Source organism: Carettochelys insculpta, chromosome 2 (assembly GCF_033958435.1).
Source record: "Carettochelys insculpta isolate YL-2023 chromosome 2, ASM3395843v1, whole genome shotgun sequence".
Taxonomy (NCBI): Eukaryota; Metazoa; Chordata; order Testudines; family Carettochelyidae; genus Carettochelys; species Carettochelys insculpta.
This window is the reverse complement of record NC_134138.1, coordinates 265417659-265439098: the sequence shown is the minus strand read 5'-3', so window position 1 is coordinate 265439098 and position 21440 is coordinate 265417659. Positions and strand designations below refer to the sequence as shown.

At 40.6% G+C, this 21440-nt stretch overlaps 1 protein-coding gene across 14 annotated transcripts in view; it reads left to right on the top strand.

Annotated features, from left to right (window-relative positions):
- The window catches only part of ACTR3B (actin related protein 3B), a 73040-nt gene that overhangs the window by 39968 nt on the left and 11632 nt on the right, over window positions 1–21440 (top strand). For 13 of the 14 annotated variants that reach the window (XM_074986300.1, XM_074986301.1, XM_074986311.1 and 10 more), the window contains 5 exons: window positions 250–345; window positions 503–610; window positions 2609–2752; window positions 3697–3870; window positions 7633–7725. In XM_074986300.1, coding sequence (XP_074842401.1) covers window positions 250–345; window positions 503–610; window positions 2609–2752; window positions 3697–3870; window positions 7633–7725 — 615 coding nt within the window. Of the gene's footprint in view, window positions 1–249; window positions 346–502; window positions 611–2608; window positions 2753–3696; window positions 3871–7632; window positions 7732–21440 lie in introns of those variants that run through there. The other variant, XM_074986312.1, reaches the window with a different exon arrangement.

The window sequence follows — 21440 nt, the reverse complement described above, 5'->3', positions numbered from 1 at the left end:
GACCAGTTTTTCTTTTTCTTTTCTAAATAACATTTCTTTGAAAAATTAATGATTAACAGCCATGTTGTGGAAGGTTGGCTCTGTGTCTACCTACCAAAGAATAAATGAATCAGAGCTATTTGCCTGACACTTATTTGGATTTCTTGAATGAATTCGTAAACTGAAAAAATTGCTTACTACTGCATCAGGAACTATGTTTGATAAGTGTGACCTGCGTTAGGTTTTTAATAAAGTGACTTTTCTTTACAGACAGAGCCTCCACTGAACACTCCAGAAAACAGAGAGTATCTTGCCGAAATCATGTTTGAATCTTTTAACATACCAGGACTTTACATTGCTGTTCAGGTGAACAAATTCAATCTATACTTCTAAAGTACAGTGTAACTGGTGTATGTATGGTCTTCTGCAAGCATATACTTAAAATATTTGAAGCAAGATCTCCTAAGATTATTTGTTAATATGTTCTATACATATCTACATACTAACCTTGTTTCTTATCTAGGCAGTGTTGGCCTTAGCTGCATCTTGGACTTCACGGCAGGTTGGTGAACGTACATTAACAGGAGTAGTCATTGATAGTGGAGATGGAGTAACACATGTAATTCCTGTGGTAAGTAGTCGGATCTAGTTTAAGTTCTTAAACTCTTTGTGTGTTTGTGTGAAAATTTCTTTGGTTTTTGTGGATATTAATTGTGGCACTGTGGAAGAGTGGTGGAGGGTTAGAGGTGTGTGTGTGTGTGTGTGTGTGTGTGTGAGTAAAAGGGATACTGTCACATTAATTTTTAAGATCAAACTATAGGTAATGTAATTAGAAATTCCTGCAGTACAGGATATGTAAACATAAATCAGATTTTGAAAATTTTCAACTTTGTAGGGATGTTATTGGCTCAGAAAACTCAGCATTTTTCAAATATGGTTGCAGTACAGGTGGAACCTGTGTAATCTGGAACTCTTGACCAGCAACATCCTTAATCCAGAATGATTTTCATTGGCTGGATGACCACATATCCTGGGTATGGTCCAATTTTCTGTGGTCCCATAAAGTTTGTTTCCTGCTGCCAGTCTTGGCTCTCAGTGTTCTGTGCTGTTAGTTATAGTCGCAATTTACCCCTAAATGTCTTCTAAGAGCCCAGTGAATAGTAGAAGTGTTGATAATGCTGGTAGACAACATGATCTTCCATGTTCTGGCAAATTCTCTTGTCTAGCACAGTCAGGTCTTAAGGGTGCCAGATTAGAGAGGTTCACACTGTAGTGGTATTTAAAAAATTGAAGTCTAAGTTCATTAAGTGCCCTTACAGCTCTTTCTCTTTGAGGTCAGAGTAAGAACTGCCATACCAAAGGTCCATCTGGCCTAATATCCTGTCTTCATATAAGAAGGCCATGAAAGAGGGGTCAGTATGCCTATTGGAGAGTCCTATTGTATAAATCCTGTCCACACATCCTTCTGTATCCAAAATTTTCCCATGACCAATATTTGCTCAAATTTGGAAAGTTGATAAGTGTGTTAGATAGTCTTACATGATGGCAAGATGATTTCATCTTTGCCTGAACGTGTAGCCCTTTTCTGTGTGGGGAGTTCCATGTACAAAATATTTTGGGTTGGACATCTGTACAGTATTTTACCTTTTGAATGTAAGGTATTTCCTCATGCTATTTTTCTACACTTAAAAGTACATTTTATTTGTGCGAAACAGAGGCAAGAGTATATAAGCACACCACAAGCAACTGGTCTGTTTCTAATTGTCTAAGCCTCTCAGGATACATATCTCATAGAGCTGGAAGTGGGTTTGATGACCTCTCGAGGTCCATCCCTGGCCCTCACAGTGGGATGTATCGCCATACCTCACAGTGGTGGGTTTTTTATTTTAATAATCTAACCTGCCCCACAACCTTGAAAACCCCCCTTCAAAGACTGAGCTATTCCTCAAAGATGTAATTATTTTTTCTGCAGTCTAATTTCTGTTCCAATTATGGGATCTGGTATATTTACAAAACATGTAATGTGTCTGAATGACCTCTGTGCTGTGTTTACTGTTACTGGCTGTGGCCAATATTACCCTTTTACTTGTTCTCTTATCTTTTTCTTATTGCCTTTTTCAGGGTGCATTTTTAAACATCACTTCACTTTACTGTGCTTATTGGCCACTTTCCCTCCCCTTAAATACATTTTTTGTTTCTTTGGTATTTTTCTAACCGCTTTTCTTCACTACCCATTTTTTCAGTTTGTTATGAAGAATACCTGCTTTCTGTTTCATGAATAATTTTTGCCTTTTGTAGATCATTCCTGAAAAAGATCTCGTAGACGGTGCATACATTTAAGATAACCTTCAGCTTGCATTTAATATTATCCTTTTACTCATCTTTTTTACTCTCTGTGCTGATATTTGTATTAGATTACTATTAACAGCCGATATTGCTAAATATTAAGGGCCTTAGAAAGTAGCATCTAGCAGGAGTAAGGGTTTATAAATTTGAGGCCAACTTGAATGGTGCCAATGTTTCATTTTTAGTTTAAAAATAATCAAGATACTGGGTAAAAAGAACATTGTTTGTCTATTAACTTTTGTTACTTCATACACCATCTTTTTCTAATCATTTTTTCCCATAGGCAGAAGGATACGTAATTGGCAGTTGCATCAGACATATCCCTATTGCAGGGAGAGATATTACATATTTCATTCAGCAGCTCCTAAGAGAGAGGGAGGTGGGAATTCCCCCTGAACAGTCTCTGGAGACAGCAAAAGCCATAAAGGTAAAAATTGGTGTAAAATTTATATTGCTTTTAAGGTAAATTTTTGTTTTGTTTTAATTTTATTAACACAGCCTGTAGCTCTCTTTACATACATAAATATCAGAATTTTCTAACTATATATATATTTTCCTTCTATCTGAGCTCTTTACAAAATTTCCCCCTCATTTTGTAAAGGGAAGCAAGGAGAAATATGAATAATTATCAAAATATTTTCTTTTGAATAATAGGTACATGTTTTAAAGGTGAAATTGGCATTTGATTCAGGCTTCAGAGAAAAGTCAAGTCAGGGGCCACACACTACTGAGGGGGCCGAAGGGAGAGGGAAACTTCACTGACCTAGCTTATGGGCTGTTAGTGCTTGTACTCCAGCCTTGGGGGTAGAGGTAGGGTATGTGCCTGTCAAGGCATGCTGCAGGCCGGATTCGAGTAAGCCACGGCCAGATCTGTCCTGTGGCCATAGGTTCCCTGCTCCTGCCTTAGAGTTTGGGTCACATTTCAATTATGCTAGTTAAGAAAATTCTTCATAAAACCTCAGTCTGAGTCTTGTGTGATATCACTGGAATGATTACCTAATACTGATAATGGAACTAAATGTGTGCAGATGGACCCTCCACTTTCAGAAGCCCAGCAGTTTCAGTGACATTCTATGCAGCTAAGATGTTTGAGTGGAGCCTTATTAGAATCAGTGGGATCTTGTGCATGTCATTTAAGGACTTGGGAGCCTTACATAATAAATTGGTAGGACTCTTCCTAAACAGCCTGTTTCGGAAGGATAAAGTTAGAATTTTAAGAACGGTATTTATCAAACGTAAAACATAATAGATTTAGACTTTTGATTCTCCAATTAAGGACTTTTCACTGTTTTCCTAAAATATTCCTTAGTGTATTTAATAATTGTGTGTGATCAGTTTAGGCAACTTTTAATGCATGGTATTTGTTCACAGGAAAAGTATTGTTACATTTGCCCCGACATAGTAAAAGAATTTGCCAAATATGATGTTGATCCACGAAAATGGATCAAACAGTACACAGGCATCAATGCAATCAACAAAAAAAAATTCATTATAGATGTTGGGTATGAGAGGTTTCTTGGACCTGAAATTTTCTTTCATCCGGAGGTAAGAATTACAGTGCCATTACATTTTTTTTCCCCCCATAAAGTAGTATGGTAACATTCTTGATGCAAGAGCACCACCTTGTGGAAGTTATAAATTTCAGTAAGTCTGGTCTGGTCTGACAGAGCGGATGACTGGCAGTTAATATATACGCAGGAGTACAATAAAAGGTGGATTACTGCCCAATATTTTGTTTTTCCTTTGGCGGTATATACCATCTACATCTTCCTGTGATCTCAGACTGTGAGTGATTTTTTTTTTTTTTTTTAAATACTGCTTTAAATGAACAAACTCTGTGAATTGTATATTCAACGATTTAACTGTGTAGTCAGGACCTTTTGAATATCACTCCTACTTTTAGCAATTTACCTTTAAGTTATATTTTAATTTGTAGACACTTACATTTGAGGTGATTTTTCAGATAAGGAAATTCCAATGGACAGACCCTATTGAAGTAATTCTTCTTGTAAAACTGAAGATCCAGTTCATCCTTAAATCAAGTCACTTGAAATTGGCTATTGTTAAACAGTCCTGAGTATTTTTAAAGTTACCCTGAATTGCATAAGTGTAACTGACATGTCATGAGGTTTCCTACCCAACACATAAACATGTAGGACAGCTGCGATGAGTAGGCAGGCTCCTGCAAGAATACCCCAAGTCAGGGGAAAGAACCTAATCTAAGACTTAGGCAAATGGCTTGTAGGGTAAAGACTAGGAGGGAGAAGGAAGCAGATAGATATATTTCACCTTTCTTCCATGCAGACAGCCTGTGAAATTTATCCTGTAGGTGGGAGGTAGGCTTCTGGATTCGGGGAAAAGGATGTAATCAATATGTTGAACTTGTGTTATATAGCTTAATCTCAAGAAATTAAGCTGAACCCAGAAAGCAAAGGGATGGAAATCATGTGGTTGGAAGGTATTTTCTGGTACATGGGCCTGTGAGTTACCCATCAGATTGAAGTGAAGGGCTACATATACTGCAGTGATTGTGGACAATGATAAAGCATTTGACTGCTTTCAGAGCAATTAATCTTCCTGCTGGATAAATACAGAAGATTTTTTTTTTCCACATTCAAATTTTAAAGACACATCTCAGATCCCTGTCAATGTCCGTGAAAATCCTCTGTGTTTGGTGTAAAGCCAGGCGGGATCAAAACTGGATGGATACATTGGAACATATAGCTTCATATACAAGTGGCAGAAGTTGAGTGATGCTGGCAGTTGAAGAGATCTGGTACTGAAAAATAAGGAAATCGTAAATCTAAGGAGGGGACAGAGCAACAGATGCAAAATGGGGAATGTAATGTAACAGCTGCATCTGTCCCCATTAAAGAAAAGATTATTTTTGTCTTGTCTCATTAATACTGCCTGAACGTTTTTAATGTATGTCTGCAAAACCTGTTGTAACTGGAGGGAGTGGTTGGCCCCTAAGAGAATCTGAGGAGTGATTCACAATATGAAACACTGTGGCACACATATAACTTCATATGCGTTGGCAGTGGCTGCTGACTGCACCTCTAAGCCATGCTCATCTTTACCATTGGAGTAAAGAGCAATGATCCCCAAGTGTCATAAGATTTTTTTTTTATACTTAATTGTTTTTTCTTTTTATATTTTTTACATTTTTAATCATTCTACAGGCCCTACATTTTTACAAAGACTTGCCAGGTTGAGTGTAGTTCACCCTGTAGCTTCTAGGAGTGATCTTCAGGTGACTGGAGGCCAAGTGCGCTGTCTGCAATAGTCCAGAATCCAGGAGCAAAGGCCTGCTCTTGAATGTCTGATCCCTCCACCAGATTGAATTGGGTTGCCATGCCAACTGAATGTGTCAGTTCTGTTCAATCCTCAAACAAAACTGTATAAAAATGCTTCAGTCCATTCAGAACACATCATGATGCAGGGTCTGAATATATATCCTGTGTCATTATTAATAAATGCACCACAGAGGCTCCCTTCTGTGATGAAATGCTTTATTGGAATGACTTGATCACTGATTTGTGACTTGTAACACGAGTAATAGAATCACACTTCTAGCTTATATCAGAGGGGTAGCCGTGTTAGTCTGGATCTGTAGAGCAACGAAGGGTCCTGTGGCACCTTATAGACTAACAGAAAAGTTTAGAGCATGAACTTTCGTGAGTTAACTCACTTCTTCAGATGCTGGTCATCTGAAGAAGTGAGTTAACTCACGAAAGCTCATGCTCTAAACTTTTCTGTTAGTCTATAAGGTGCCACAGGACACTTCTAGCTTATAGTGTACCCACAGCCTTCGAAAAATTATATCTTTTAAATCTAACTTACATGAAGACCTTGGGTCACTTGAATGTTTGGATACCCGGGCATTTGATGTATTGGTTCCTCACTTTCAGAGGATGCTAGCCAGGTTTGCATTTGCTAGGGCATGTGCAGATATGGGCAAGTCTCTCCTTATTTTTAAAGGGAAATCATGGATGGCCAGTGACTTGACTGCCTGCGGAGTCTAGCTCCTGGTCCCTCCCCTTGTGCCTGAGGCCCTGTCTCCCTCTTCTCCTCCCCTTTTACCCGCTTCCATGCAGGAGTGCAGAGCACCCCCACTGCAGCCTCTGGCCCCATTGCACGGCAGAGGGGTGGAGGGGAAAGGTCTCAACCCTGGTGCACTAAGCACTGTGGGCGCTGCAAACAGAAGCCCAGTTTGGTGTGGCTGCTATGCCCCCAGCACCAGCCATCTGGAGTGCCTGCAGAAGACAGATTTACCAGCCCAGCAGGAATGGACCTGGCCTGGAGTGTGGGCAGGACCCTGGTAGGCTGTTTGGGGAGGCAGAGCTGCCCTCTGCTTATGATGTCCACAGCCCTGAGGGCAGCAAAACTTGTGTTTAATACAATGTTAGTGAAATCCTTGCCCAACAGTGTGACTGTCTGCTCTAGCAGACAGATCATTTATTTAAGGTTGAGTCTGCTACTGCCTCTGAGCTAGTGGGCCTTCTTCATTAGCTTAATACATCCCACATTCAATCCCTGCAGAAAACAGTGAAGTCAAAAAAATTCATATTTCATCTTCTGCCTCAGTGTTAATCTATCCGTGCTGCTTATGTTGTATCTTTTTGTAGTCTTCTTCCTTAAGTGTAAATGATATTTAAATGTTCTCTATGGCTGAATTGCATATTTCAGCTGAGCTCATAACTAATTTCCTAAAGAATGAGTACTCTTTCTCAAACTTAATTTTCGAAACTTCCTAAAATTATACATGCACCCATTTAAACTTCAGTTATGGTATATGTTTACATATCTGTCATCACTGGGGTGTGGAAGCAGAGAGAAGACATAATACAGAGGTGTAATTTTAAGTTTTTATTTCTGCACTTGGAATAGGGGAATGGAGAGCAGAAAGAAACTGAAAGGGGACGTTTGAGGTGAACTAGTAGCAAGTGGGGATTTTTAAGTCAAGACCCATCTCAGTATATTAACGAATGGCAGCAAAATACATGTAACTTAAATGTTAAGGGCAAATATTGAATATAGTCTAAAGTTTGAGAGCATGAAATAAAGCCTATATTTTATTACAATAGTGGAAGTGTTAAACACCTCTGTGACATTATTTGCCTTCTGTTTGTGCAGGGAAAAGTTAATTTTGGTCACTGCAAGTACATACCATGTACAATAAATAGAAGCAGAATTAACCTTAGTGATATTTTTTTTAAACAGAAAAATATTGCTGCAACATGTTGTTCATGGAAATTGATACTAAAATTCTCTGTCACTTGCATGTCTGTACTCCGCTTCTTTTAGCTTGCTAATCCAGATTTTATGGAATCCATTTCGGATGTAGTTGATGAAGTTATACAGAACTGTCCTATTGATGTTCGTCGTCCATTATATAAGGTATGATCTTTTGGGTGTAAGGCTAACTCACTTCATCTGAAAATTAAAGGTTCTTGTTCTCACAATTTATGTTTAATAGCCTCAGAGGGGTAGCTGTGTTAGTCTGTAGATTCACAAATAATAAGCACTCTTATGGCATGTTAGAGGCTAACGAATTTATCAAGTCATGAGCTTTCGTGGGTAAAACCCACTTGCTCCTCTTCATTTTTTTTCATCTGGGGAAGTAGGCTTTACCCTTGAAAGCTCATGACCCAATAAATTCATTAGTCTCTAAGGTGCGACAGGAGTGCTTGTTAATGCATGTTTAAGTATGTAAGCATCATTCTCATTTGGTATGGAAAGTGTACGCTCTAGTTATAAGTAGTTCTTTGTGTGGGGGTACTTTTTTTTAATCCAAATAACTTGGATTTCTCATTGAAAGGTATTTCATATATACTGCTTTTAATTTTCAAAACATTTGAATTCTTACAATAACAATGTGAAATAGGTAAGTGTTTTCTCCACATTACCATTGGGGGTAATAAGGCAGAGAAGTTAAGTAACTTTCTCAAACCATATGTGGAGTCTGTAATTTGATTTCCTAGAAATTTATTATTATGCCATTGTTTGAAAACTTGGATGTTTTTGGAAGTTTTGACTTTCATTTCCCACCTCTCCCTGCAAAAAGGGGAAAAAAACCCCAAATAATGAAACTAGATATTAGATATGTAAATAAGAAAAATACTGACATAATCCAAGCTACTAATCCCATATAGATTTATCAGGCCTCAGCCAAGAGAGGTCTTTGTTACTGACTTGTTAGAATATGGAAATATAGGTACCTTAATTAAAGTGTCATAAATCCTCAGTCTGACTTTAAAACATGGGCCCACGGTGAGCTTTCTCTTTGAGTTAGGACAGCCTGTGTTACTAATTGTTTGCCAGTCTTGCAACTGTAATACGTTTCAGGTGAATAGAATACTCCAGATTACTGTACAGGTTTGTTTGTTTACTTTGGTAGGTGGTGGTAACTTCCTCATACTTTGAGCAAGAAGATAGCTTGGTCTCATTGCTGACCTCATATACATGGTCTTTGGTTTTTGAATGGGGTAGTGTTTGTAGAGGTGTTTGAGTTATAGAATCGTGTTGGTTTTCAAAGGTGCTGTATGTGGGATGGTGCTGGAGACCATTTTGCACAGCGATACAGGTATACTAAGTCAGATCTTGGGACCAGAAGATGATTTTTGACCAAATTCGTGAGTGGATTATTCATTTAAAAGCTTGGTCTGGCCTCTGCATATATGGGAGGAATTTTTATTTGATGTCTCAGCTTTAATGCTCACTACTTTTTCTTTACTAGCTAAAAATATTCTATTTATATAGTGCCTTCTCGGGACAAGGACCTAATGAATCCTGCACAGCAAGTCTGAACAACAGTTGAGGACAGGAAGTAAAAAGTAATGTATAAGGTTGATGTGCAGGTGATAACTTTGCAAAAGATTACCTTATTTGACATTTTGATTAGGACCTTAAGATTAATTTTTTTCTATATTTTGTAAAAAGTTTAATGAGCTCTTCAGTGCCTGCAGATATTCACACTGTCTGTGCTTTTTTTTTAATTTATTTATTATTATAATTATTTCTAAAGGACCACAACTCTAACAAGGCATTTCCTACACCCAATGCTAGGGAATTAATTAGTACTGACTTTACAAAAGAAAGCACTTCCTGAATTGCTAGTACCAGTCTTCTCCACATGTAGGTGTTTCTTTTTTGGGCAGAGAGAGGTGTCTCTGACAAATATTGATTAGTTCCATGCTGAATTAATCTGAGTTAGGATCATAATGAGATGGGAAGGCTGCACACACTAGTGAACTGCTAGGATTGCCACTTCACTAGTTTTTATAAAAGCTATGACTAACTGCTGTTTCTGCATCAAAGTCACTCTTGTCAAGTAACCCTTCCTTGGCTAGGTCACCAACTGAGATTTCTCTTTGCCTTCTTTCCTTATTTACTTTCTTATTCCTACTACTGCCAGTGATTTTTAAAAGCCCCTTGTTACTCCATCTGACTTTACTTCAGGGAAACATTGATTCCTTTGTCTCTGTTTACATGGAGTTAATAATGAATGGGAAGTGCTGCTTCTTTAGATGGAGGAAGATAGTTAGGTCACTGGGACTGGAGGCAAAGAGAAGACAAAATAGAGGCCTATTTTATGTTTTTAATTCTGTATTTGGAATAGGGGAAAGGAGAGAAGAAACAAACTGAAAGGAGATGTTTGAGGGGAATTACCAGTGCAGAATTCATGGTAGCAAGTGGGGATGTTTAGTTTGTTACTAAGTAATGGGCTTTGCTCCCCTCAGATACACAGACAAGACTCAAAGTATTTCAAGAATGCACCAGTAACTTAGGGTATGTCTATGCTAAGGGGAAGACTGATGCTGATGCCATCAATATTCCAAGATTCAATTTAGCATGCCTAGTAGGAAAACACTAAATCAAACACTCAGGGTATCCTTGTTGACCATTGTACTCCTCTGTCATGAGGAGTAAGGGGAAATTAACTGGAGCGTTTCTCCGGTCAACCTTCTGCAGTGGGGCTGTGCCAGGAGTTTGACCTAAGGTAGGTTGACTCCAGCTATGCAATTCTCTTAGCTGGATTTGCCTATCTTAGGCCAAATTTCTCCTCTTGTGTAGAACAGCCCTTAAGCACTAAACACAGTATTTTGGTTTCCGTAAGGGACACTGTGATCACACTCCTCTTGTGTGTTCTCTCTCTCTCTCTCTCCCTCCCTCCCCCCGCCCCCGCCCCTCATTCTGTTCCTCTTCTGTCTCACCACTTTTCATTCATGTACAGATTTTCCATTCTGGTTGAGAGGTCCTAGGGCAGCATAGTGTGGAAGTCTCTTCTTCTCATTAGGCTGCCCTTTCAGAAGGTGGAAATCCTGTGAATGACTGACAACAGATGCTTCTTCCACCGTGGCTCAGACAGGTCAATGGTAGGACAAGTACACTGGAAGCCTCCAAGTAAAGCTGAAATTGGATCTCCCTGAAAGATCCAGCTTCCCTAGGTGTTCTTCAGGGTGGGCGCCAGACTTGTTGATCCACCGTTGTAATTTTTTCCTTGTTGAGTAGTCATGATGACTTTCACCCTTTCCATTCTCTTGGTTTTTCTGCAGTTTATCCTTTTTTTTTTTTTTTTTTCTATCTCTTATATTAATTACTGTGACATCAAGGTTGCCATCTTTAAAAGTGGCTAAAGAGGGAGAGAGCCATAGTTTGGGCAACAACTTTGCTAGGGCTTGGCAGAGGAACATGAATTCATCTGAGTCATCTAGGGTAGATAGTAAATATACTTGTCTTCAGTATTACACCAGACTTGAAAATTCACCTCTGCTTTTTATAGCTGCATGGCTCCTCATCTTCCTGGCTGAAGCAGAAGTTAGTAGTGGGTGAACATTAGTGTTGTTGCCCTGAAATTACCATTGTACTTAGCTGAAAATGTTATATGAAACTTGAAACTGAAGCTCACCCTGTCTCTTGCACACCAATGATTCCTTAACATGATGAAATCTGAGTATTATGAAGGGAGCCATAGTCTGACACCAGGACAATAGTGTGGATATGGGTATAATTAGAGTAATTTTAAAAATGGGCACAACGATTTTATATAATTCTTGTAAAACTCAATTATTTTAAAAATACTTCTATTTACTGGTAGTCACAGAAACTTCACAGTATGCAGTTCTTACCTATACAATTTGCCTCATGTTTGCTTAATGAATTGCATTTCATGTTCCTTTGTTGTACCTTCTTCCAGTTTTTTGGTGGCCGCCATAGGCTCTTCTGACCAGGAGGCTGGGATTGATTGTCAGATCCTAAAATTTGTGCCTGTCTTGATCATCTGGAGGGAGTCTGTGTGATGCAACTGGCATCCTCCATCTTTTTTTTTTTTTTTCCTCCTCTCCCCCCCGCCCCTTCTCTCACTTCCTGAGAGCAAAGCAAATGTATGAGCTGAACAAAAATGTTCAGGTTATGAGAGGCAGTTAGTAGCATCTGTAACCAGAAATGACTGCAAAAGGTCTTGGTTAAATATGTTTTACTATGATGAATTCAGATCTGGATTTAGGTATTTTTTAAATAATGCAATAAATTTTTGATGAACAATGATTGTTGAGCGTACTGAAGAGCAATATTCACAAGTTCGACATAGTTTCAGAATCTTAGCCAGTTAGCACCATTCCTCCCATAAACTCCCCCTGAAACTGCCTTTAAAAAAAAACAAAAACGAAAACCTTCTAATTCTTTCTTTAACTTCTGCCTGGAACATGGAACTGAGATGGTGTCACATTCCAGAGTGCAGTCCAGACCGGTGAGGTATTGTCACCACTTGCCCTGCAACCTCACAATGCTTTGCTTTGCTGTTGTAGTGCCTATCCTGGGCTCCTGACAAATAGTACACTAGTATGCAGATGCCCTCCTGAATGTTTGGGTCACATTCTTTCTTCCAGCAGTTTGAGTTACTATTGGCAGAGTGACCCCAAAACACTCCCAATCCTTAATTTTCCCAAAAAACATCTGCCCTGGTCCAACCCTCTCTTTGTCATACAGGCATTTGAAGTCAATTACAGAAGTAAAAGGTCAAGATTTTTCTACTTTAACTGGAATTACTAAATAGTTTAATTTAAATGCAACACTAGATTAATTGGACTTAAAAATAAAACAAGATTATTTAATTACAAGGAGAGACTTGAAGTGATGTGAAGTACCAGATATTGAAGTCAGATATGGTTTGAAGAAAAATAAAAATGCTTTCCAGTAGTTACAACTTAATAAGCAGACTTAGTTCAAAATACCAAAAACAAACAAACAAAAACGATCAGACAGACAAAAAAAACCCACCTTTACCATAGTTTCCCAGTTACAGATTCTCAGGGCCAAGGTCTCCCCCATAACCAAAGGGCAGGCTCTTTTGCTGTTTTAGGTGAGAGAGGGAGAGATGAATTGGGGTGTTTGTGCTCCTCCCTTTTATGGTCTGGTCACCCTATGAAAAGTATCAGAGGGGTAGCCGTGTTAGTCTGGATCTGTAGCAGCAACGAAGGGTCCTGTGGCACCTTATAGACTATCAGAAAAGTTTAGAGCATGAGCTTTCGTGAGTTAACTCACTTCTTCAGATGCTGGTCCTGGAAATCTGCAAGGCCAGGTATAAATAGGCCAGAGCAAGGCTGGGGATAACGAGGTTAGCTCAGTCAGGAAGGCTGAGTTGTATTGTCATTGGCACTCTCACTGAAGGACTGTCTGGTTATGTGGACTCTCTCCTCAGACCCTGTGTCACCAACACCCCCAGCTACCTCCGCGACACCACTGACTTCCTGAGAAGACTGCAATACGTTGGTGACCTACCAGAAAACACTATCCTAGCAACCATGGATGTAGAGGCTCTCTATACCAACATCCCACACAAAGATGGAATAAATGCTGTCTGGAACAGTATCCCTGATGATGCTACAGCACATCTGGCGGCTGAGCTCTGCAACTTTATACTCACACACAACTATTTCAGATTCGGTGACAATATATACCTTCAAATCAGCGGCACAGCTATGGGTACCCGCATGGCTCCTCAATATGCCAATATTTTCATGGCTGACCTAGAACAACGCTTCCTCAACTCTCGTCCACTAACACCCTGGCTCTATTTACGCTACATTGACGACATCTTCATCATCTGGACCCATGGGAAGGAGACTCTGGAGGAATTCCACCGGGACTTCAACAACTTCCACCCGAACATCAAGCTCAGCCTGGACCAATCTACACAGGAGATCCACTTCCTTGACACTACCGTGCTTATACACAATGGACACATCAGTACCACCCTGTACCGTAAACCCACTGACCGCTACGCCTACCTTCATGCCTCCAGCTTCCATCCCAGACACACCACACGATCCATCGTTTACAGCCAAGCACTTAGATATAACCGCATTTGTTCCAACCCCTCCGACAGAGACAAACACCTACAGGATCTGCACCAAGCATTCCTGAGACTGCAATACCCACCTGAGGAAGTGAGAAAACAAATCAACAGAGCCAGACGTGTGCCACGAAGCCTCCTGCTACAGGACAAGCCCAAGAGAGAAACCAACAGAACACCACTAGCCATCACCTACAGTCCTCAGCTAAAACCTCTACAGCGCATCATCAGGGATCTACAACCCATCCTGGACAATGATCCCCCACTTTCACAGGCCTTGGGAGGCAGACCTATCATTGCTCACAGACAACCTGCCAACCTAAAACAAATCCTAACAAGCAACTATACACCGCACCACAGTCACTCTGTCTCAGGGACCCATCCATGCAACAAACCTTGTTGCCAGCTCTGCCCACATATACACACCAGCAACATCATTACAGGACCTAACCGGATCAGCCACACCATCGTGGGTTCATTCGGCTGCACATCTACCAATGTAATTTATGCCATCATGTGCCAGCAATGCCCCTCTGCCATATACATCGGACAAACTGGACAGTCTCTACGTAAAAGAATAAATGCACACAAATCAGACATCAGAAATGGCAATATACAAAAACCCATAGGAGAGCACTTCAATCTCCCAGGACACACAGTAGCAGATTTAAAAGTAGCTATCCTGCAGCAAAGAAATTTCAAGAACAGACTCCAAAGAGAAATTGCTGAGCCTACAATTCATCTGCAAATTCAATACCCTCAGCTCAGGATTAAACAAAGACTGTGAATGGCTGGCTAAATACAAAAGCAGCTTCCCCTCTCTTGGAGTTCACACCTCCGGATCTACTGATGACAGTACAACTCAGCCTTCCTGACTGAGCTAACCTCGTTATCCCCAGCCTTGCTCTGGCCTATTTATACCTGGCCTTGCAGATTTCCAGGACCAGCATCTGAAGAAGTGAGTTAACTCACGAAAGCTCATGGTCTAAACTTTTCTGTTAGTCTATAAGGTGCCACAGGACCCTTCGTTGCTCCTATGAAAAGTGTATTCCTCCAGGATCACCCTGCAAAGCAAAATTCATTCAACCAGTAACGAAGATGACAAAGTCTGGTGGTGAAGATGCCTCCATGATCTTTCTGAAATACAGATGTGCATGATCTTCTGCCATTTCTCCCTCTTTCTGTCTCTGGGACTCTTACTACTTTTATGTAAATGAAGTAAAACGCATTGCTTTGTTTAAGACAGACCAGTTTAACAATTTTTGCCTAATCATGCCTGTGTAGGTTTGAACATGTGCTATCATCATCATAAAGGGGAATTCAGATCTTTGCATATAATGGCACTATGTACATTTCACCATAATATTATTGACCAGCACGATATTTCAAGTGATACCTCACAAGGCATATTTTGTACAACGGTTATTATAGTAGCATGTAGGCTGCAAATACAAGTTTTTTTTGTTATAAACAGGCACAGTAATCTTGGCTCTCTGTCTGAGGCCTCATTTCAAAATAGAGTTTCAGGGTGCAGTATCTCCCCGCTGCTGCATTCGGGGGTCAGCATTAGGTGTGGGTCTGTGCTCTATTATGAAATTTTGAGCTCCAGCTCTCACAGCTGAACTATGCTGAAACCTAACTGAGCTTTGGTAGCACATTTTGCCTCTGAGCTAGGGAGTGGTGTCTCTCCCCCAAGCTATAAGATACTCCAATATGCCACATGCTGTAGAGAGTTCTACTTACGCTTATCTGTTGGCACATGGAGGGTTATCAGTAATTATGAATAATGATGAAAACTTTCTTCTGAAGTTTTTTCTAATGTATCAAGGCATTTTAAGCCCTTTCTGAAAGTGGGTTAAAAAGCACACACAGAAAAATAGGTAGGTGGCACTGTCTGACCATCATATTGCGGGTATCTGCAGCTTCAGGAGGCAAGTGTGGTGGTTTGTGAATTACATATGAGCATTTATTCTGCAACGGTTGCCAGTTCAGCTGTCCTTGTAGTGTGTTTTGTATTTTTCGTTCCTTCTAAAGCACAGTTTCCAAACTAATTTAGCCATGGAACACTTTTTTGTGCTTGGAATAATATATTGACGGAACACATACATGCTGGTCAGGGGAAAGGGGAGGGTTTCATATTCAAAGTGCTGCAAGTAAGGCTCAAAAGTTGATTTTAAGAGGGTTTTTTTAGATGTCTTTATTATATAGAGAACAAAAAATAACAAGAGAAAATGTTCTGAATGAACAACTAATGCTCTTCTGATAGGATAGTTAGCAACCCTATAATTACATATAAAAATTAAATACAAACCCAAAACAGAATATCAGTGTAACAGCCGCAAGAAGGATGGTTAGTGTCATTCTTTTATATTAAAAAATGGACTATCATTCCTTAAAGCTTAAAAACATTTTTATGAAAAAGAAATGCAAAACAAATTAGGTACGCAAAAATATTTTTAAATTTGTTGTTTTTATAAATTATTTTTACAGAAAACTACTGGAAAATAAAAATAAGTAACATTTGACTTTTTTTAATGGGAAGAATGTTTTTGCATCTTTTGATTACAAATCTGCTTACTCTTAAGAATGATGCTGGAGAATTCGGTCCTTATCAGGTGGAGCACCAAGTCTATTTTTGCATTTTGTTTTATTGCAGTATAATATGAAAATCCAGTTTCACATAGGTATGTTGTAGCAAAGGAAAGAGGCGCTCAAACTATATGTTTCACCACATTCAGGTACTCTGCAGTTAGACTTCTCCAAAAAATTATTTAGTGGAAGTTTGACTTGATCTCATACTCCCAACTGAAACAAAAATTTAACAGTCAGACTCTCATAATCTTGCACTACTAAGGTAACTGTCTTGAAAGTAATTGCAAATTGATTTTGAATCCAAGCATTGTCATTGTCTATTGGAAGGAAATAGTCTGAGAATAGAACACAAGTAACGTAGGTGCTGTTCAATGGCACTGCAGATATCACCATTGACTATTTCAGAATTCATTTCAGTCAGAAAGTCACTAAGTGTAGGAAAGCAGTCTGAGTTCTTTGCATCTACAGACAAGATCCAAAATTCCAGTTTCTTTGACAATGATATTTTCTCCATCACAGAAAAATGGTCACATTCTTTCATTGCAGTGAGAGATTCACTTACTTTATTTTTGTAAAAATATCCATCATCCAGCATAATCTGTCAAGCTCTCACATGGAACCCATAAGGAAAATGCAAAAGATGAAGACCTCAGACAATGTGGAGAAGATCTACTGAGAATGAAGGCCAACAACTGGGGTACTTCTGAAGCCAGCTAGAAGTTCTGTTCCAAGATAGAGTGAAGTAGAGGAGACTTGTAGATGACCTATGCTCCATGCAGAATACAAGGGTTAAATGATAATAGTACTAGTAGAAGATACACAAGTCTCAGCAGCCAAGAAAATCTTGTCAAACAGACAGTAGAAATGCGGAATCGAAAAAAACCAATAGTTCACCATTAACCTCAAAAATGTCCTGCAAGCACTTTGCCTGACAATAGACACCTCACCTCCATGTGTAGAAGAACCGCATACGCACACTATTTCATATTTAATATTTTGCAAGAAAAAATATAGCTACTATTGAAATTTTTTCACAGAACACTTATTCATGTCGCATGGAACACCAGTGTTCCATGGAACGCAATTTGGGAAATGCTGCTCTTAAGTATATGAAGATTTGGAGAATGTAGCTAATTTTGGAGAATGCTGTTGAGAATGTAGCTAATTTATGCTTCTCTAAATAACGGAACCAGTTGGCAGTTAAGGGGGTTTACATCCGTAGAGAGGCTGGCAGGAGGGGCCTGTGCTGGTCTGAGGTGATTGTGTCCTTGTCACATTAACCCTTGGCACTGCGTTTTGATCACAGAAGAAAAGCAACTTATTTCTGATTTTCTCCCTGCCATTCATGTGTGGAGTACCATCCTATCTGCACTCCTGACAGCACAGACACTACTGCAGGAGCAGTAAGGAGGAACCTTCTCTTTCTATTCCGTGACAGCTCTTATGACAGCGCGTGTGACTTCTTTACTGTATGGTGGGGTGGGGAGCATATGGGCTATGGGCCAGATCTGGCCTGTAGCTTCTCTGGATCTGGCCCATGAGGCATGGGTGTTGCTTTTCCCTCCTTGAAGCCTCACAGGCCCAATCCTGGCAAGCCGTGGCCAGATCGACTTGTCGGCCATGCCTGCCAGCTGGAAAAACAGCTGTGTGTGATACAGGTTCTCCATGAAGGCACTGTTCCTGGCTGTTGGGAGTGGTGGGGGTGGTGCCAGTGGGGAGCACTTCCCTGTGTTATACAGAGCCTCTTGGGGGTGTGCCTCCCCCCTGGAGCTTTACCAGGTAGGCACCCACATTCCTATCTTCTACTCCTTCCTTCCAGACCCCACAGCTGCACCTGCACCCCTTCTTCCAGACTCTGCACCCCACCCAGTCCTGAACTGCCTTTCAGATGCCACACTTCTGCCCCAGCCTGCTCCTGCACCCTCCCTTCACGAACCCCCACTCCTGCATCCTCCCTCCTAACAAGACCTCTCACCACCAGCCCTCTCCCTGCACTCTCCTTCCCACCCATATCCCACATGTACCCAGACCCATCTTGCACCTGCGTACCCTAGACTTTGCAGCGTCAGCCAGCTCTTGAACCCTCTCTCCTGCCCAGACCCCACGTCCCCACGCCAGCCCATTCCCTGCCTCTCCACTCGCCATGTACTGAACCCTTTATGTGTAGCCCCATCCCAGAACTCTGGGAGGGAGCTTGAGGGTAGTGAGGTGAATGTCTTATTTTTGCTTCTCATTTGGGAAGGTTGTTTTTGGTTTGTTTGTTTGTTCTCCCTTGCATGTGGCCCCCAATTGATTTTTTTCTTCTGTGGATCAGTGGCCCCAGACTCAAAAAAAAGATTCCCAACCTGTGTTCTGTGGTATTTAACCCAGCTGTTGTGGGAGATGGTGGCTGTTGCCTCCCTGTGCTGATGAGAAAAGATTTACCCCTATCTCCAACCTCTGCTTTTTCTCATCCAGTGAAAAGTGATATGCATTTCCCCCATTGAGTGTTCCCCATTGTGATGTGAAGTGATACATTCCCCATCGTGTGTGATCACATCCTGCGCATGGATGCCTGCAAACGGTGGTGATGGAGACATGTTCCAAGTACAGTTAGTTTTGGTGCTGAATGACTTACCCACTGAGTCTGGGTGTTTTGGAGGCTACTGCTTATGCCAAACTCTTTGGTGGTTTTACAGTTCAGACAAATGGGGACTGAACTGAGTAATGTCTATTTTCGTTTGATGCAACTGAGATATGACCCCTATTAATTGTTATGGAGAACTACCACATGATCCCTTTTGCATCAACTAAACCTTTGCTGTTACCAACTATAAATGAGTGGTGGTATTTGTGCACTGTATCCAAAATAAATGGTTGTCAGCTTGTACAACAAGTAATGTAAAAAGTAGGCTAAACGTTAACATTATTTGCGATGATTTGAACTAATCTCTGTGCTCTTAAAATTTGCTGCTTAATAGTTAAAATTGATTCTGTAATGCCTTAATTTATTTGGGCATTTGTTCAAATATTCTACAGTTTGATAGAGACTTTATAATGACATAATGTGGTTACAGGGTTGACATACTATAGCCGTGTCTACAAGTGCACGCTACTTTGAAGTAGTGGCACTAACTTCGAAATAGCGCCCGTCACGGCTACACGTGTTGGGCGCTATTTCGATGTTAACATCGACGTTAAGCGGCGAGACGTCGAAGCCGCTAACCCCATGAGGGGATAGGAATAGCGCCCTACTTCGACGTTCAACGTTGAAGTAGGGACCGTGTAGTCGTTGCGCATCCCGCAACATCGAAATTGCGGGGTCCTCCATGGCGGCCATCAGCTGAGGGGTTGAGAGACGCTCTCTCTCCAGCCCCTGCGGGGCTCTATGGTCAGCGTGTGCAGCAGCCCTTAGCCCAGGGCTTCTGGCTGCTGCTGCTGCAGCTGGGGATCCATGCTGCATGCACAGGGTCTGCAACCAGTTGTCGGCTTTGTGGATCTTGTGGTGTTTAGTGCAAGTGTGTCTGGGAGGGGCCCTTTAAGGGAGCGGCTTGCTGTTGAGTCCGCCCTGTGACCCTGTCTGCAGCTGTTCCTGGCACCCTTATTTCCATGTGTGCTACTGTGGCATGTAGACGTTCCCTCGCACTGCCTATTTCGATGTGGTGCTGCGCAATGTCGATGTTGAACGTTGACGTTGCCAGCCCTGGAGGACGTGTAGACGTTATTCATCGAAATAGCCTATTTCGATGTAGCGTTCACGTGTAGACGTAGCCTATGCCTCTTAATTTTTCAGAAGAACAGATAAGTTGACGCCCTTAAGGTATGTTTATACTGGAATGGCAGCGTTAGTTCCACCTTGATTAGATGTCTCTGCACTAGCAGGCTAAAGATAACAGTGAAGCTGTGACTGCATAGGCAGTAGAACAGCCTGGGTGTCCCAAGTGCCATCCCATCTGAAACTCTAAGCCCATACTCAGAGCAGCTAGCCTGTCTGCTTCATGCACAGCTGCTGCTACGCTGCTATTTTTAGTTCATTCATGTGGGTATGTCTACCCCTGCTGGAAGATTACTCCCACCACCATACCTTTTAATGTAGAGAAGTGTATAAAATATATACTGCAAAGCCACTTTTAAGGGAATTTTAAGTCCTGTTAACTCATATCTGAAAGTCAAATTTAGTTCAGAAATACAGTGTCGATTACAAGGTATCTTCCTGTAAATTCCTTGTAGTGGTGGTAAAATTTTAATGAACTAATTAATTTAAAATACAGGACCAGTAGTCACTCAGTTTAGTTACCTCTAAACAGGCTTTTTTCCTGCATTGGAATTTTGAGAGAGGAACCAGTCTAGTTGCTATTCTGGATTTATTAAAAGAATAAGGAAGCGAATATGAAACTAACAAAGTCACAATCTAATTTACTTCTGACTTCCCCAAACTAATTAAATTTAACACAATGCAGTGATCAAATTAAGATTACAATTGAAACTCAGTCTATAGATCATTAGTTGAATTTTTCTAGCTTGTCAATTACTACAGAGAGTATTACCTCAGTAAGCATGACAAGCAATATGGCCTCTGAGAGGAGGGGCAAGCTGAGGATGGGTACATAACCTACATGGGTGCCCTTACGCCGAAATTCAAAACTGCTTTAGCATTTCCTAATACTATCTTTTATTGAGCTTTCGACCAAATAAGGATATCGAAGCCCAAACTCAAGACTGGCCCATGTTCCCTACAGCAGGTTGTGCTGTATTTTTTGTCTGAGTGCAGTACTTGTGTGTTTAACTGTCCCAATCATAATATTTTCTATTGTATTTCTATCTTAAAACTGCTTTACAAATATTAAATCCTATAATAGCCCTGTAAGGCTGATGTGTATGGTGCCCATTTTAAGAGACACAAAGAAGTTCATTGACTTTTTGAAGCCACACATGGGTTTAACTGGTTTTCTCTTGTTGCCTAGCAATAAGTGTTTGCATCATGCAAATTCGTGTGGTATGTTAAAACCAGTTTTATTTCAGTAATCAGCGGGAAGGAGAGACCCATTTGACAAGGTTTTGAGAAGTTGAAAGGCAGTGAAATCTGTTCAGGCTGATAAAGCAAAGGCTAGGTGATGTCTGAAACATGGTGCAGATGAGACTTCAGTATTCCAGAAGGCATTAGGGTTAATATTAAAAGCAAGGGAAG